At 38.0% G+C, this 13,570-nt stretch overlaps 1 protein-coding gene across 4 annotated transcripts in view; it reads left to right on the plus strand.

Annotated features, from left to right (window-relative positions):
- Positions 1-13,570, plus strand: part of RBBP6 (RB binding protein 6, ubiquitin ligase) — a 30,968-nt gene that overhangs the window by 14,041 nt on the left and 3,357 nt on the right. Inside the window, exons 4-16 of one of the 4 annotated variants that reach the window (XM_072348857.1) lie at positions 463-507; positions 2,909-2,997; positions 3,121-3,217; positions 3,982-4,121; positions 4,995-5,167; positions 5,876-5,979; positions 6,352-6,692; positions 7,768-7,861; positions 7,944-8,043; positions 8,144-8,201; positions 9,396-9,761; positions 10,120-10,221; positions 11,593-13,344. In XM_072348857.1, coding sequence (XP_072204958.1) covers positions 463-507; positions 2,909-2,997; positions 3,121-3,217; positions 3,982-4,121; positions 4,995-5,167; positions 5,876-5,979; positions 6,352-6,692; positions 7,768-7,861; positions 7,944-8,043; positions 8,144-8,201; positions 9,396-9,761; positions 10,120-10,221; positions 11,593-13,344 — 3,461 coding nt within the window. The remainder of the gene's footprint in view (positions 1-462; positions 508-2,908; positions 2,998-3,120; positions 3,218-3,981; positions 4,122-4,994; positions 5,168-5,875; positions 5,980-6,351; positions 6,693-7,767; positions 7,862-7,943; positions 8,044-8,143; positions 8,202-9,395; positions 9,762-10,119; positions 10,222-11,592; positions 13,345-13,570) is intronic. The other 3 variants (XM_072348858.1, XM_072348859.1, XM_072348860.1) reach the window with 3 other exon arrangements.

The raw sequence follows: 13,570 nt of genomic DNA on the forward strand, positions 1-13,570 counted from the left end.
CAAAAAAAGCTTAACCGTGTGCATTTATAAATGGAGAAACATTAAGCGATCAATTTACCAATTACAGTGAAAATAAGTTTCCCCATGATGTTTCCTCCTCAAATAAATGTAAATATTATTTTTTAAAAAGTCCCTTTTAACTGAAAATTGATGGTTTCCCTATCTACTGGACTTTTATGCCCTTGGGAATGTTTGACAAAGGTATCTCATTGAGGTACACATGAGCAATAAGTTGATCTCAGTTGGATTTGGTTGTTTTTGTTTCTTCTCGTTAACCATATAGATACCCTTAAGCTCTCAATTGTGTGGAATTTGTTTTGAATAAATACAAGTTATACGCTTAGTTGAAAATGCATCTTCAAGAGACGGGCGATGTAGTGCAGACTTTGACTACAGTAGAGGTTAAATGTTGCCATGTTTTGATTGTAGAACTTGAATATGTGTTTAATTTTTTGTGAACAGATTGATGACTCTTCTGCATCTATTTCTCTGGCCCAGCTTACGAAGGTATATATATATATTCTTGTCAAGTACTAAAAAAAAAGCGTTTGCTTCGTATTTTTAAATCTCCTATTGTGATCTATAGTTGGCTTACTGTTGTAATTTGAAGAAATCTTTAATTTTTTACTAAGATCTTAAGTATTTATTTTAATTTAAAACTGTGTGTAAATTTTGATACTATCCTGTAAAGAGTAGTTCCCAGTTTGGGAAGATGGAAGGGGAGTACCTTATCAGCCTCAACATAATGTTGCAGTATTACTCATCTTCAAGACACAAAGAAGAAGCACTTCAGAAGCGGTTTACCGTTTTTCATACGTTTCGTTAATTTTTCGTTGGAAACTAACACAATTTTTACAGAAGAATTTAATTGGCTGTAAGTTATGGACATTGCAGAGGGTTTTGCAACAGCCATAAAACGAGTGTTTCTGTCACATGGACAATTGCATGGCTATTTTTGAATTTGTAGTCTTCCCAGATACAGATCCATTCCTGAATGTTGCACAGTTTTATAAGTTGTAGTATATATAGTGGGCAACACAATCTAATTTGTTTGAACACAGACTGTAAGTTGTGTAAATGTACCTAATTGTTTATAGGAATATACCAATGTGTATGTGTGGCATATTAGCAGATGTGACCTTCTGAAACTGTTGTAATGCCATGTTTTGCTATGAAACTGCTTGCATTCTTTGCTCAATAATGTGTGACTTTGTCTGGGAAAGCACTAGTGAATCGCACTTTGAAAAGGCTTAGTACTAGCCGATTAAACTGCTAGTCATCACAATCACAAAGATCAGAGAAGGCAGGGACTAATGCAGTGTAGTTGGAGTCTGTTCTTCTGACAATAAATGGCTGGAGTTAACTTCCAAGAGAGGAGCCTGCCCACTGGTAAATTCTTCCCTTACCTGTTACAGAAAAGTAAGTTCCATACATCTGGCTAAGGGGAAAAAAAAAGCCCCACCAAAAAAGCAATTGGAATGTGGCCACCTAAAGAAATTGGTCTCCATTAGTGCTGTCCCTAAATATGTCCTTGGTTCTGTAAGCTCATGTCAAGTTTTATTCTAAAATGTGAGAAGGTGTCCAAGTGCTCTCATGAAAATCTGAGTATTTCAGAAAAGTACAGGAACACAAGAAGGCAGCTCCAAACTGTTATCTACCCTAACCTCTTCAGTGCAGACTGGCTTAGCATGGAGGCAATGTGTTAACAGTTCTGTTTTATTTACACTATGTATTAAATGCCATATTTGAATTTTGGTCTATTCCTACTAATGTTTTGTGGGTTTTGGGTGTGTTTTGTAAACCGTTTGGGTTCAAACAAATTAGGCAAGCTTTTGTAAAAGTTTTCTGTAAATGTTAATGGAAATGATTTCGTAGATGTCGACCTGTTAATGTTGAGAAAAACTGTGTATGTGAAACAACCATTTAATAAAATGTTGAAACTAGTTGGTTGCTTTTGTGAATGAATGCATATAAAAACAAAAACATGAGTGGTTGATCTGAATGATAGGTGCTTGAAGGTCCAAATAATTTGCAGTCACTCCCTTAGACCCTGCTTGTATCTGGACTAGTGTATAACAAAACATTTTTACAAATACTGCCTTAAAAAATCAGCTCGCTTCAATGATTTAAAGATCTAGTTCTGTGTAAGGCTTATGTTACATTTTGTATGTTAAAAGGATACAGTGAATTGGGGAGAAAAAAAATCCCTACAGGTTTTACTTGCACTTTAAGCATTTAGTATGAAGTTGTTGTAGTTTGTTGGGGACAATGTGCAATTTGGACTTTCCACAGCACATGGTGGTCAAATTTCTACCAAAAAGATCCTTTGACTTGCTGAGCATTTACTAAAAACTGGATTCCATTTAATGCTTCTCTGTCAGAATTTCAGCAAGCAGAAGCAGCTTCCCCAAAACCAAATTGTGTGTCCTTTTAATGCTGCAAAATGTAAGAAGTGGTACTTGACATCCATGTTTCTGAATTGAATCTATGATGGATATCTTCTCCAAAATAGTCTGGAGCCTAAAAATCAATTTTAAAATACCAGATAGTTGGTGGTTTGGGGTTTTTTTTCTGTTTATTTTTACACGTAGCTTCAGTCCACATTATGTTGAAGAAATTTGGATTGATTACACAAGTCTTTATGTAAGGTACAAACAGAGCCTAAGGTTTTGAGTGCTCAAGAATGCTCTCTTCAAGTAGATTAACAGGCACATAAACATCATGTAATGGCATAAGGACTCCCCAGAACATCTTCAGGACAAATATATTTTATATAAGCAGCTGTTTTCATGCAACCTCAGCTAGAGTTGTGCTGCTCTTTACAGGATTGGATGAGTGGTGTTGTCTTTGGCTGTGTGGAATTAAACGTGTTTCTAATGTGTGTGTCAAATAATTACCTGTTAAACAGACTGCCAATCTGGCTGAAGCCAATGCTTCCGAAGAAGATAAAATAAAAGCTATGATGTCACAGTCTGGCCATGAATATGATCCGATCAAGTAAGTGTCGATAAAGTCAAATCTTTGAAGATTGCAGAAAAATATGATAAGAGTTGTTTGCTTTAAAGAGAGATACACATGCATACCTTTTTGTTTTTCTTCCCCCCAAAAAAACTTCTACAGTTACATGAAGAAACCCTTGGGTCCGCCTCCACCGTCTTACACTTGCTTTCGTTGTGGAAAACCTGGTCACTATATAAAGAACTGTCCAACAAATGGGGTAAGGTTGTGGCAAACTGCTGGTGTTATTTAGTTGCTTATTTACTTAGTTAACAAATATATCAACGTTCATTTTAAGAGTCAATTTTCCTGGGGTGAAATATAGAGTTGCAAGACATTATTGCAAAGCCCTTGAAATTTCAAGGATAAAGATGGAATTATAAGCATAAAACTTCCTTATTTTCCTCAGTACTAGGCTTTAAACATGCCCACAGATCTTTCTCTGTGCATCTTTGTTTGTATTTTGATGCACTCTAGTTTAATTGGACATCTTCTCCTGAACTTCAAGTTTTTGATGGCCATCAGTTAGTACTTTGTGTTGCAAGTGGATATTTCTGTTGACCCAATCTACTGAAGATTTGCACATTGAGTATTCGTACCATTTAACATTAGTCACTCAACATAGACCTGTGAGGTATGAATCAAACCTTCATACACAGATAAAGAATTTAAGTCTCTGGTGACTGATTCAGAGCACTGAAATAGACTCCCTCAGAGCAAGGACTTATTTCTGTCTTTGCTGGAATGGTAAACTGGGGAATATTTAACCCCTGAGGAGCCAGAAGTCATACGAATGTTTTTAAGTTCAGAATATGGCTCAAACCTTTGAAACATTCCTACTGTGCTTAGGAAAATTAACGTTTCAATCTTGCAATCCTCACATCAGACAAAAGGAGAGAATTGAAAGCTTTCACTGGTTAATCTTTGAAGTGTCATTTAAGTGTGGCTTTTAGGTTGAAACGTCTGCATTTCTTTTCTTAACAGGACAAAAATTTTGAGTCGGTACCCAGGATTAAAAAGAGCACAGGAATTCCCAGGAGTTTCATGATGGAGGTGAAAGATCCCAATACAAAGGGTGCTATGCTGACAAACACTGGAAAATATGCCATACCAACTATTGATGCGTAAGTATGGGAGTTTCCAGATGGACCATAAAGCAAACAAGAGATCTCATGTGAATACCTGAGTGGCAATTCAAACAAGTTGTCCAGCATCAGTAATTGGAGAGAAGGATGCATTGTCATATTTTGAAATCAGTGTGATGACTTCTGATAGTAAAACAGAGTGGTCTTACTGTTCACCCCTCTAGAATTGGGTTAAACTAAAAACCCATATTTCTGCGAAACATTGTGGTAGTGTTTTACAGTCAGAATTGTTCTATTGAGATAGCTTGATTTGTTTCTGGTTTGTGCTTCAAAGGTTTCTCAAAAGGTTTAACAAATAGCTGTAGATCTGAGATTTCCTCCCCCTCTGTCTATCAAATCTCACTTGTGAAACAGTGAAGTTTTCTTGCTGGTGTGAACTGAGAAAATCCTAGTGTGTTCTGGGAGTAGTGTCTGTCCCTACTCCAGTTTTGGAAGCATTTGTTAACACTTTAGTTTTGTTTTGGATCTGCTGTTGTAGAAGCTGTAAGCAGACATTTTTAATTTGGAAAATGTAATTTCTCAGAGATTAAGTATATCCTGAACCTACAACTTTGGTTTACGTTTGTACTGAAGAGATGGAATTCACTACACATGATTTCCAACTGTCAGTTATCTTTCTAGTCCAGGCTTCTTTCTTGTCTTGGTTGAGCTAAGAGTTGGGGGGATTTTACAGAGAGGATGGTCACTCCCTCTGATTGCATTGTGGTTGTAGAAAAAAAGGTTTAATCACAAGGCTAATAATAAATTCCTCTGATAAAGTCAAAACCTTGGATAAGTTTGGGTTGTTTTTTTTTTAATCTATATTCAAATTTTTTTTTTTCCTTCCCCTCCCATCTTCCTCCCTCCCTCCAGGGAAGCTTATGCTATAGGAAAGAAGGAAAAGCCTCCTTTCTTGCCAGAAGAGCCATCTTCCTCCTCAGAAGAGGATGATCCTATTCCAGATGAGTTGTTATGTCTGATTTGCAAAGATATAATGACAGATGCAGTTGTTATTCCCTGCTGTGGAAACAGTTACTGTGATGAATGTAAGTATTACTCCCACATTTGTTAATTCAGAACATCAAACATGATCTAGTGATGGGAGAAATAGGAGCTAAGAAAATTGGTTTTGTTACCAGCTCTGTTTAGTGCTGAAGTATAGCCTAATTAGAAAGGTACAAGTGAGGGGGGAGGGAGGGTAGAAACAGAAAGCTTTTGTTGACTGCAGAAGGATGAGTATGAGAAGTGTACTTATTTGTGCAGATCATTACAGTGCTAGGTGTTGAATACATTTACTTTGTCTCCAGCCTTTTCTTTCATTATACAGTGTTACCATTATATATCAGAAGTCTTGACTTACTGTGAACTGAAACAAATGGATAGTTAGGTATTCAATGCAAGTTTCTCTAGCGAGGGAAGGTTGAGAACTTGTGAATCTGAGCTTACTGATGGTATTTAGCAATGTTGTATTTGTTACTTGAAGGGTGGTTGACAGCTTACTGTAATAGGTAATGGGAAGGACTGGCTGAAATGGCATGATGCAGTCTGCTCTGCAGCTTCAAAGGTTACAACAATTAAGTATTGAAACTGTATAGTTGTTCGCTGCATATTCTTTCTTTTTATTCTATTAAACACTTCGAGCTTTCTGCCCTCGATTCAGGACCACGGTCATTAATCATGCACATGATTTTATAAATGATTAGAATTTTCTCAGTGTGCCTAAAAGTTATATTGATCATTCTGATTATTCACAGGTATCAGAACGGCATTATTGGAATCTGAGGAACATACATGCCCAACATGTCATCAAACAGATGTGTCTCCAGATGCTTTAATTGCCAACAAGTTCTTACGCCAGGTAATACAATCACTTTTACATAAACTGTCTGTAAGAAAAAAATGATTCCTAAAAAGCTAAAGTGGAAGAAAATACTGATTGTTGTCTCCTTCAGCAAGGCTACGTTGAGTAAGGCTAAATCTACTTCTCAAGCACACTGTCTGTTATTACAGAGGACCAACAGCTCTGTAGTGGCAGTTGGTGAACTACAGTCACTGTATTTTGGAAGAATGATTGTCTTGCATTGGGTTTCAGTGTTAATGCTGAAGTCAAGAATTCTAAATACAGATACGTTGATAGAATTTATTCCACATGTAGTTTTACACCTTGGAAACTTTTGTTTTGTTGCTGAGTTTTCTTAGGACTTCTTTGCAAATTTTTTTCCACCTATAGGCTGTGAACAACTTCAAAAATGAAACTGGCTACACAAAAAGACTCCGTAAGATCCAGCAGCAACAGCAGCAGCCACCACCACCACCTCCACCTCCACCACCACTAATGAGACAACAGATAACACGCAACCTGCAACCTCTAATGAGGCCAGCAATCTCCAGACAGCAGGACCCACTAATGATTCCATTAGCTTCTCTATCTTCTCACTCTGCTGCTGCCTTGGCCCCTGGTCAGTCTGTTGCAGCTGGACTACCAGTAAATCCATCTTCTGTCCTTGTCTCCGATCTCCCTCCAGCAGTGTCTCTGTCTCTCCGTGGTGAAAAGCCAGATGGACCTTTTCGGTAAGTTAATCTGTAGCTCAACACAAGGACAAAAGACAACAAAATGCCGAAGTTAGGTTATTCCTCTGAAGCTGCGTGGTGATTTAAGTATGGATTGCTAGTGACAATTCCCAGTAGTTGTATAAGTTCTGCTTTTTGTTTTTGCTTTGGATGAGGACACTTTGGATTGGAGTTGTGTCTCATTCAAGACCTTCTGAGTTTTTCTTGTTTGATTCCTTATCAGTCATTTAGAATACATTTACTCTGTAGCAGGCTTTCTTCAGCAGCCCTTTATTTTAATGACATGCAATTCCTAAAGTGATCATTTAGCTATCGCATGAATTCTTTCTGAGTGTATGATTAATTTTCCTGTTACTGAGGAGATAGATATGAAAAGTATACAAGGTCAGTTACAGGTAAAATTAACCAGGTGTTTTTGTGTTACTTTTTTCTACAACAATTCTGTCATCATTATTACGATGTCAGAATCATCTTCAGTAAAACGAAGTTTAGTCAGTGACTCATACAGATTTGGGTAGCAGTTCTTCAAAACATTGTAAGTTTGGAGTGTTTATAAACATAAAAGTCAAAGTTTGCAATATAGTGAACTTGACTGAAAGTGTATTTATGATAGGAACTATTGTTTAGGGTTTATATCCTTTCAACTTTATGCTTTAAATGCAAATAACTGCTCTGTACAGAAAGCTGTCAGGCTCAACTGTACTGTTGAGAACAAAGGGTCACAATGTAAAGGAAACCTCTAAAGCAGCTTTATGAACTTGTACATGAGCATGTCCTAGTAGAATTTAAGTCCTTCTTGCATCTTCCAAAACCGAGTCTGAGTGTGTGGGTTATAAGTACTCTAACCCTTTCGTTTGCATCTAGCTTAATAAAACATTTTTCCCTTGAACTTCTTGTAGTTCAAATTGAATTCGGTACTTCATTTGCAATCAGCCAACTTTAATTTTGTAAATCTGGTGTAGATTATTTTTTAATTTATTTTTCCTTTTACGGTGCTCAGCCTTTTCTTACTTGGAACTTTATATTTCCAATAGCTCCTCAAAACAGTGTATTTGTTGGTTATTTTTTTCTCTAGTGATCCAGATATTATACCTCCTGCCGCTCTGGTGACTGCTGCAGAGCTTTCTAAATCTTCCTCTTTGGCAATCAGCAGTTTGTTGGAAGAGAAGGTAAAGTTTATTTCAACAGATGTTTGTATTTTAACCGATTTCAGCATCTTCTTGTATTTTAATTAATCTTATTTTCTAACAGTTTGCGTTTATTCACAAGGGCGGTTATCAGGTTCCTGTACTAAGGCAACCAGCAATACCTAGTCTTCTGGGCCCACAAGGACAATCAATTCCCACAACTGGTCAGTATCTGCAGCTTTAGAATTAAAAAACAAGCGAACAAAAAAGCACTTCAGATAAACTGAATGGAATTTTTTCCTTTTCTTCTTTCCAATCCAAAAGGCCATCCAATGAGAATTGGTGCAATTCGCTCCGCTGGTGGCAGGCCAGGTTGGGAACTGTAAGTATATTCTACAGAAATTCAATATATCATTACTTGCAACACTTTGAGTATGCCAGTGACACATAACTTAGTCAACAGTTGATTTATAATGATATAAGAATGTATATATAAGTACGTACAAACAGTTATATAAGTATATATATATACATAAGTATGTACAGATAATTGTGGAGCGGTAATTAATTTTTAAACGGCTTTATTTGAATTAGGTCTAACAGAGGGAATCTGTGCTTCTAAAAAGATTATTTGAAAGAAGGCTACGTTGCGTAATTGAAGAGGACTGTGAAAAATGAACTCTTTTTGAGGAATCAGTGATTAAATATTCAAATTAAATATAACTAAAAGGCCAGACGGAAAGCTCTTAGGCTGAATATGGTCAAAGAAGTTGATTAAAATGAATCTCCAACACTATTTCTTTTCAGCAACTTAGTTGATATATCAGTTGAACAAATTAGTGGCAAATTCAGTGCTCTTATTTTACAACAATTTTTTCAGTCCTCTCAAACAGCCAGACTGCTTTCTCTCACTTGGAGAGAGAGGGGTCTGTTTTAATTTATTAATCATAGTGATAAGTTTAGTCTTTTATTCTGGTAAATATTTGTTATAGATAAGTTTTAAGTATGCGGTAGGTTTATAGAGTCTTAATGATAAGTCAATACAAAAACAAACATCCATCGCACAAATGAGGTAAAATCTCAGATTCAATAAGAAGGAAAAAATAACAATTTAGGGATGAGAACAGGCCAAGTGCATCATCATGAGGCAACAACATAGGATGCCAATGTGGAAGATGCTAGAAGAAATTCAAGAGAAGATTAGTTAATATTTGTGCGCTACTTCGAAGATCGGAAGTGTGAAATATTAGATGTTTCAAGGAGTGGCAGAGAAACGATGGGCACTTGTCACACAAGAAATGGGAGTCTCTTTTAAGCTTAGGCAGCCTCTGTCTGTGGTTATGAAGATGAGTGTAAGCAGAGAAGACTGAGGGAACTGTTAGGAGTGTGAGGATGAGGAAAGCAAGTATGAGGATCAGGAAATGAATTTAGACTGAAATGACCGGAAGGCAGGGAGAAAAGCACTTAAGTTCAGAACAAGATATGGTCACCACTGCGCTCCTGCTTCATTTGCTTTCCTCTTTAAAATCAGGGCAAAGTGTAACAAACAGTGACACGTGTTTTTGGGTTTCTTTAGAAGTTCAAATCGAGGACGCCCGCATAGTGAACGTTCCCAAAGGACTCAGGCCCCAACACTACCAGCATCAGCACCAGTCTTTGTGCCTGTGCCTCCACCTCCCTTGTATCCTCCACCTCCCCATGCACTTCCTCTTCCACCGGGGGTACCGCCACCACAGTTTCCTCCTCAGTTTCCACCTGGTCAGCCTCCATCTGCTGGGTACCCTGTTCCCCCTCCAGGATATCCCCCAGCTCCTGCAAACATGTCATCAGCTTGGGTACCAACAGCAGTACCAACGGCTCATTCAAATACCATCCCAACGACACAAGCACCTCCTTTATCTAGGGAGGAGTTTTACAGAGAACAACGGAGACTTAAAGAGGAGTAAGTATTTGGCTCAGTGAAATTGTGGTGTTTTTCATTTTTGTATTTCAGTAGCATATCGGACTGCAGTTACGCCTAAAGTGCATCTGACATAAGCCAAAATTACATATAGAGCATTTTCTTCCAATATACTTTTTCATTGCGGATGGTAAACATGCAAAACTAAAGACAAATGTAACTCTAAAACTTTCCCTAAAACTCAGAGGAATTCTAAACTGTTTTGCGTAAATAGGATGTTCGCCTTTTGCATTTGCATGCAGTATACATTTTCTCATATCGGCCATGTTTTGTTTCTTGATGTCTTTTTGTAATAAAGGTCAAACTATAATTGTAATAAAGGTCAAACTTATTTTAACAGGGAAAAGAAAAAATCCAAACTTGATGAGTTTACAAATGATTTTGCTAAGGAATTGATGGAATATAAAAAGATTCAAAAGGAGCGTAGGCGTTCGTTTTCCAGGTAACTGCTTTACATGTCCGTAATGGAGAAGCAGATTGTCTAGAAGAATCAGGAGGAGGTCCACTCCACCTCACTATCTTTAGATGGATTGGATAATTAAAGGGCCTAGTGTTGTTAGGAGTTTCATTTGAAGGTTGCTAGCTCAGATACAGCAGAGCACAGTTGACTTATAATTTGGCAGCAGCTATTAAGGAGCAGGTGTCTCTTTCACTGAAGTATTTCTGTAACCATCCTTCACCTCCTGACAACCTTGAGGAGGCAAAGAACTGAGTAGGTTTAGTAGCTGGATGTTCTCTGTCACCTTATTGTGATTACAGCTATTGCCTCAAAGCACTTGGGAGGAAATAAATGAAATTGTCTTCATTTCCTCTTGTTTCTCATGTGGTTACATGGAGAGATTTCAACCTGGACTGCACACTGATGGCTTGCGCTAGTGTCTTGTTGACATTGATAAGTTTTTCTTAGGAACTGAAAGGTCAGATGTGTTTATAATGAAATCTTAAAGTGCTGAAGGACTTTTAGAGGAAGAGTGATGCTAACGAGCGCGTGCAGAATAATGAGGAATAGTTAAGGAAAAACTTGTCAAGGGGAATACTTCGGGTAGCTGATATTTTCTATCCTGAAAAATCACTTGGACAACAGACTGAATAACTATTAGTACTGCTATAAGTGTATTTCTTAGAATAATGGCATAATATTACTATTAGATAAGACCTTATTTGAAGCAGTGTCACTAGCCTTGGTTAGAGATATGTGCAAAATTTTACTGGAACATCTGGCTAGAAGAGTTGGTTAAATTTTGTGTTATGTAACCTTGCAGTATGAAGTATTATACGTCCTGTACAGATTACCAAATAAACAATGAAGTTAAGTTAACTAGGCTGGTATTCTAAAATTGAGCTTTACTGTCTTCTAGTTGAATTCATATTTTCTTATTGCTTGATACCGTACTGTAGCGATTAAGACTTGCTCTTTTTGCGTCTTACTGCATCATAAATTGTACTTCATGTAGTTGCTAAGTAGTGCTGGAAAAATCGTGCATTCATGTACCAGTAGAGGTCAGCGTACTCCAACTTAAATATATCGATAGCTATAGTAGTTAATTTGATAGAAGCAAGTGGAAATAGACTTACCCTTCCTGTGTGTTTTTACACTAACAAAGCAGTGACTGTTTTGTCTTGTAAGCACAAACTTCTACGTGTTATCAGGTTCTTCAATTTGCAGTAGCATTATGCCAGCAGCTGAAAGAAGCTTTGACATAAGCATATGGAGATTAAAAAAAAAAAAATAAATTTTAAAAAATGGGGAGAGCAACTGTTTTGAATTAAATTCTTTTCCTTTTCTTTTTTTTTGTGCTGTGTTTTTTTGAAGGTCCAAGTCTCCGTATAGTGCTTCGTCTTACTCAAGAAGCTCGTATACCTACTCCAAGTCAAGATCGGGTTCCTCGCGCTCCCGTTCGTACTCGCGGTCATTTAGTCGTTCCCATTCTCGTTCCTACTCACGTTCACCTCCATATCCAAGAAGAGGCAAAGGGAAGAGTCGTAACTATCGTTCTAGGTCAAGGTCACATGGATATCACCGCTCAAGGTCAAGGTCACCACCATACAGAAGATACCATTCACGGTCCAGGTCTCCAGTGTTTAGAGGAGGCCAGTCTCCCACTAAACGGACTATACCTCAAGGGGAAGGAGAAAGGGAGTATTTTAACAGATACAGAGAAGTTCCACCGTATGATATGAAAGCTTACTATGGCAGATCTATTGACTTTAGAGATCCGTTTGAAAAGGAAAGATACAGAGAATGGGAAAGGAACTACAGAGAATGGTATGAAAAGTTTTACAAGGACTATGCTGTTGGAGCCCAACCTCGACCTCCAGTAAACAGAGAGAACTTTTCTCCAGATAGATTTGGTCCACCTGGAACCAGAAGGGAAAGTTCGCCATATGCTCGGGGGCGTAGGGAGGACTATGCTGGTGGGCAGAGCCATAGAAATCGGAATATAGCTGGAAATTTCCCTGAAAAGCTTTCAGGAAGAGAGGGCCATGGAATAAAAGATCCTACAAAATCAAAAGAGAAGGAAGTGGAAAATCCCCTGGGAGATGGCAAAGGAAACAAACATAAAAAACACAGGAAGAGGAGGAAAGGGGATGAGAGTGAAGGGTTTCCCAATGCTGAGTTGTTAGAAAGTACGAAAAAACCAAGGGAACCAGGTGCAGCAGAGGACGTTAAATCAGACTCTCTGTTCATGGTCCCAAGTAGAGACGATGCCACCCCCGTGAGAGATGAACCTATGGAAGCTGATTCTATAGCTTTCAAACCAGTGTCTGAAAAAGAGAAAAAAGACAAGGATAAGCCAAAAGCAAAAACTGATAAGACAAAACGGAAAGCAGAAGTGGCTGCTCCTCCGAAGAAAGACAATGTAACGAAACCAGCTAAAACTTCCCAAGAGAAGGTGGACACCGATCGTGAAAAATCTCCTCGGATGGAACCTCCTGTGAAAAAAGCAAAGGAGGAGTTGCCAAAGACAGACAGTGTTAAAGCATCTTCCTCTCAAAAGGATGAGAAGACTCTTGGTACACCACGGAAAGTTCATCCAAAAGTGACAAAAGATCACCCAGAAGCCAGACCGGCCAAGGAAGAAAAGGCAAAGAAGGATCATCCAAAAGAATTAAAGTCAGAAAAGACGTCCAGCAAAGAGGACAAGTCAAAAAAAGCAGCTGAAAAAAGCAAATCTTCTGATGCAAAAGCTGAAAAAAGAAAAAGAAAAGCCGATGAAAAGGCTGATAAAGAACATGAAGCAGCTTCTGTAAAGGCCTCTAAACCAGAAACTGCCGAATCAAAAACATCGCCAAAGGGGAAAACTGAACCTGATAGTGAGAAAGGAGAGAGATCTCCAGAAAAGGATAAATCTGGTTTCCTTATCACTCCTGCAAAAAAGATTAAACTTAACCGAGAAACTGGCAAAAAAATTGTGAGTGGAGAAAATGTGCCACCCGTGAAAGAACCTGTTGAGAAAGTTGAGCCGAGCAGCAGCAAAGTTAAGCAAGAAAAAGCGAAAGGAAAAGTGAGAAGAAAAGTAACAGCAGCTGATGGATCCAGTTCAACTCTTGTAGATTACGCCAGGTACTTCATCATTTCTTTTCCTACATTTTCTCACTCCTCTCCCTCTAAAATTAAAAATCTTTACAATAACTGATGAAAAGAGAAGCTAAATCCATTCTCAGTGAATATGTGAAAAATCTGTGAGGGTTTTCTGCTAATCTGTACAAGTGAAATCTTGTTGCAGCAAACAAGCAGTCTGAACAGAAAGCTGGTAAATTTAATTAATGGGTGACATTTGACCCTTACT

The sequence above is a fragment of the Excalfactoria chinensis genome, chromosome 14 (assembly GCF_039878825.1).
Source record: "Excalfactoria chinensis isolate bCotChi1 chromosome 14, bCotChi1.hap2, whole genome shotgun sequence".
In the NCBI taxonomy this organism is placed as follows: Eukaryota; Metazoa; Chordata; class Aves; order Galliformes; family Phasianidae; genus Excalfactoria; species Excalfactoria chinensis.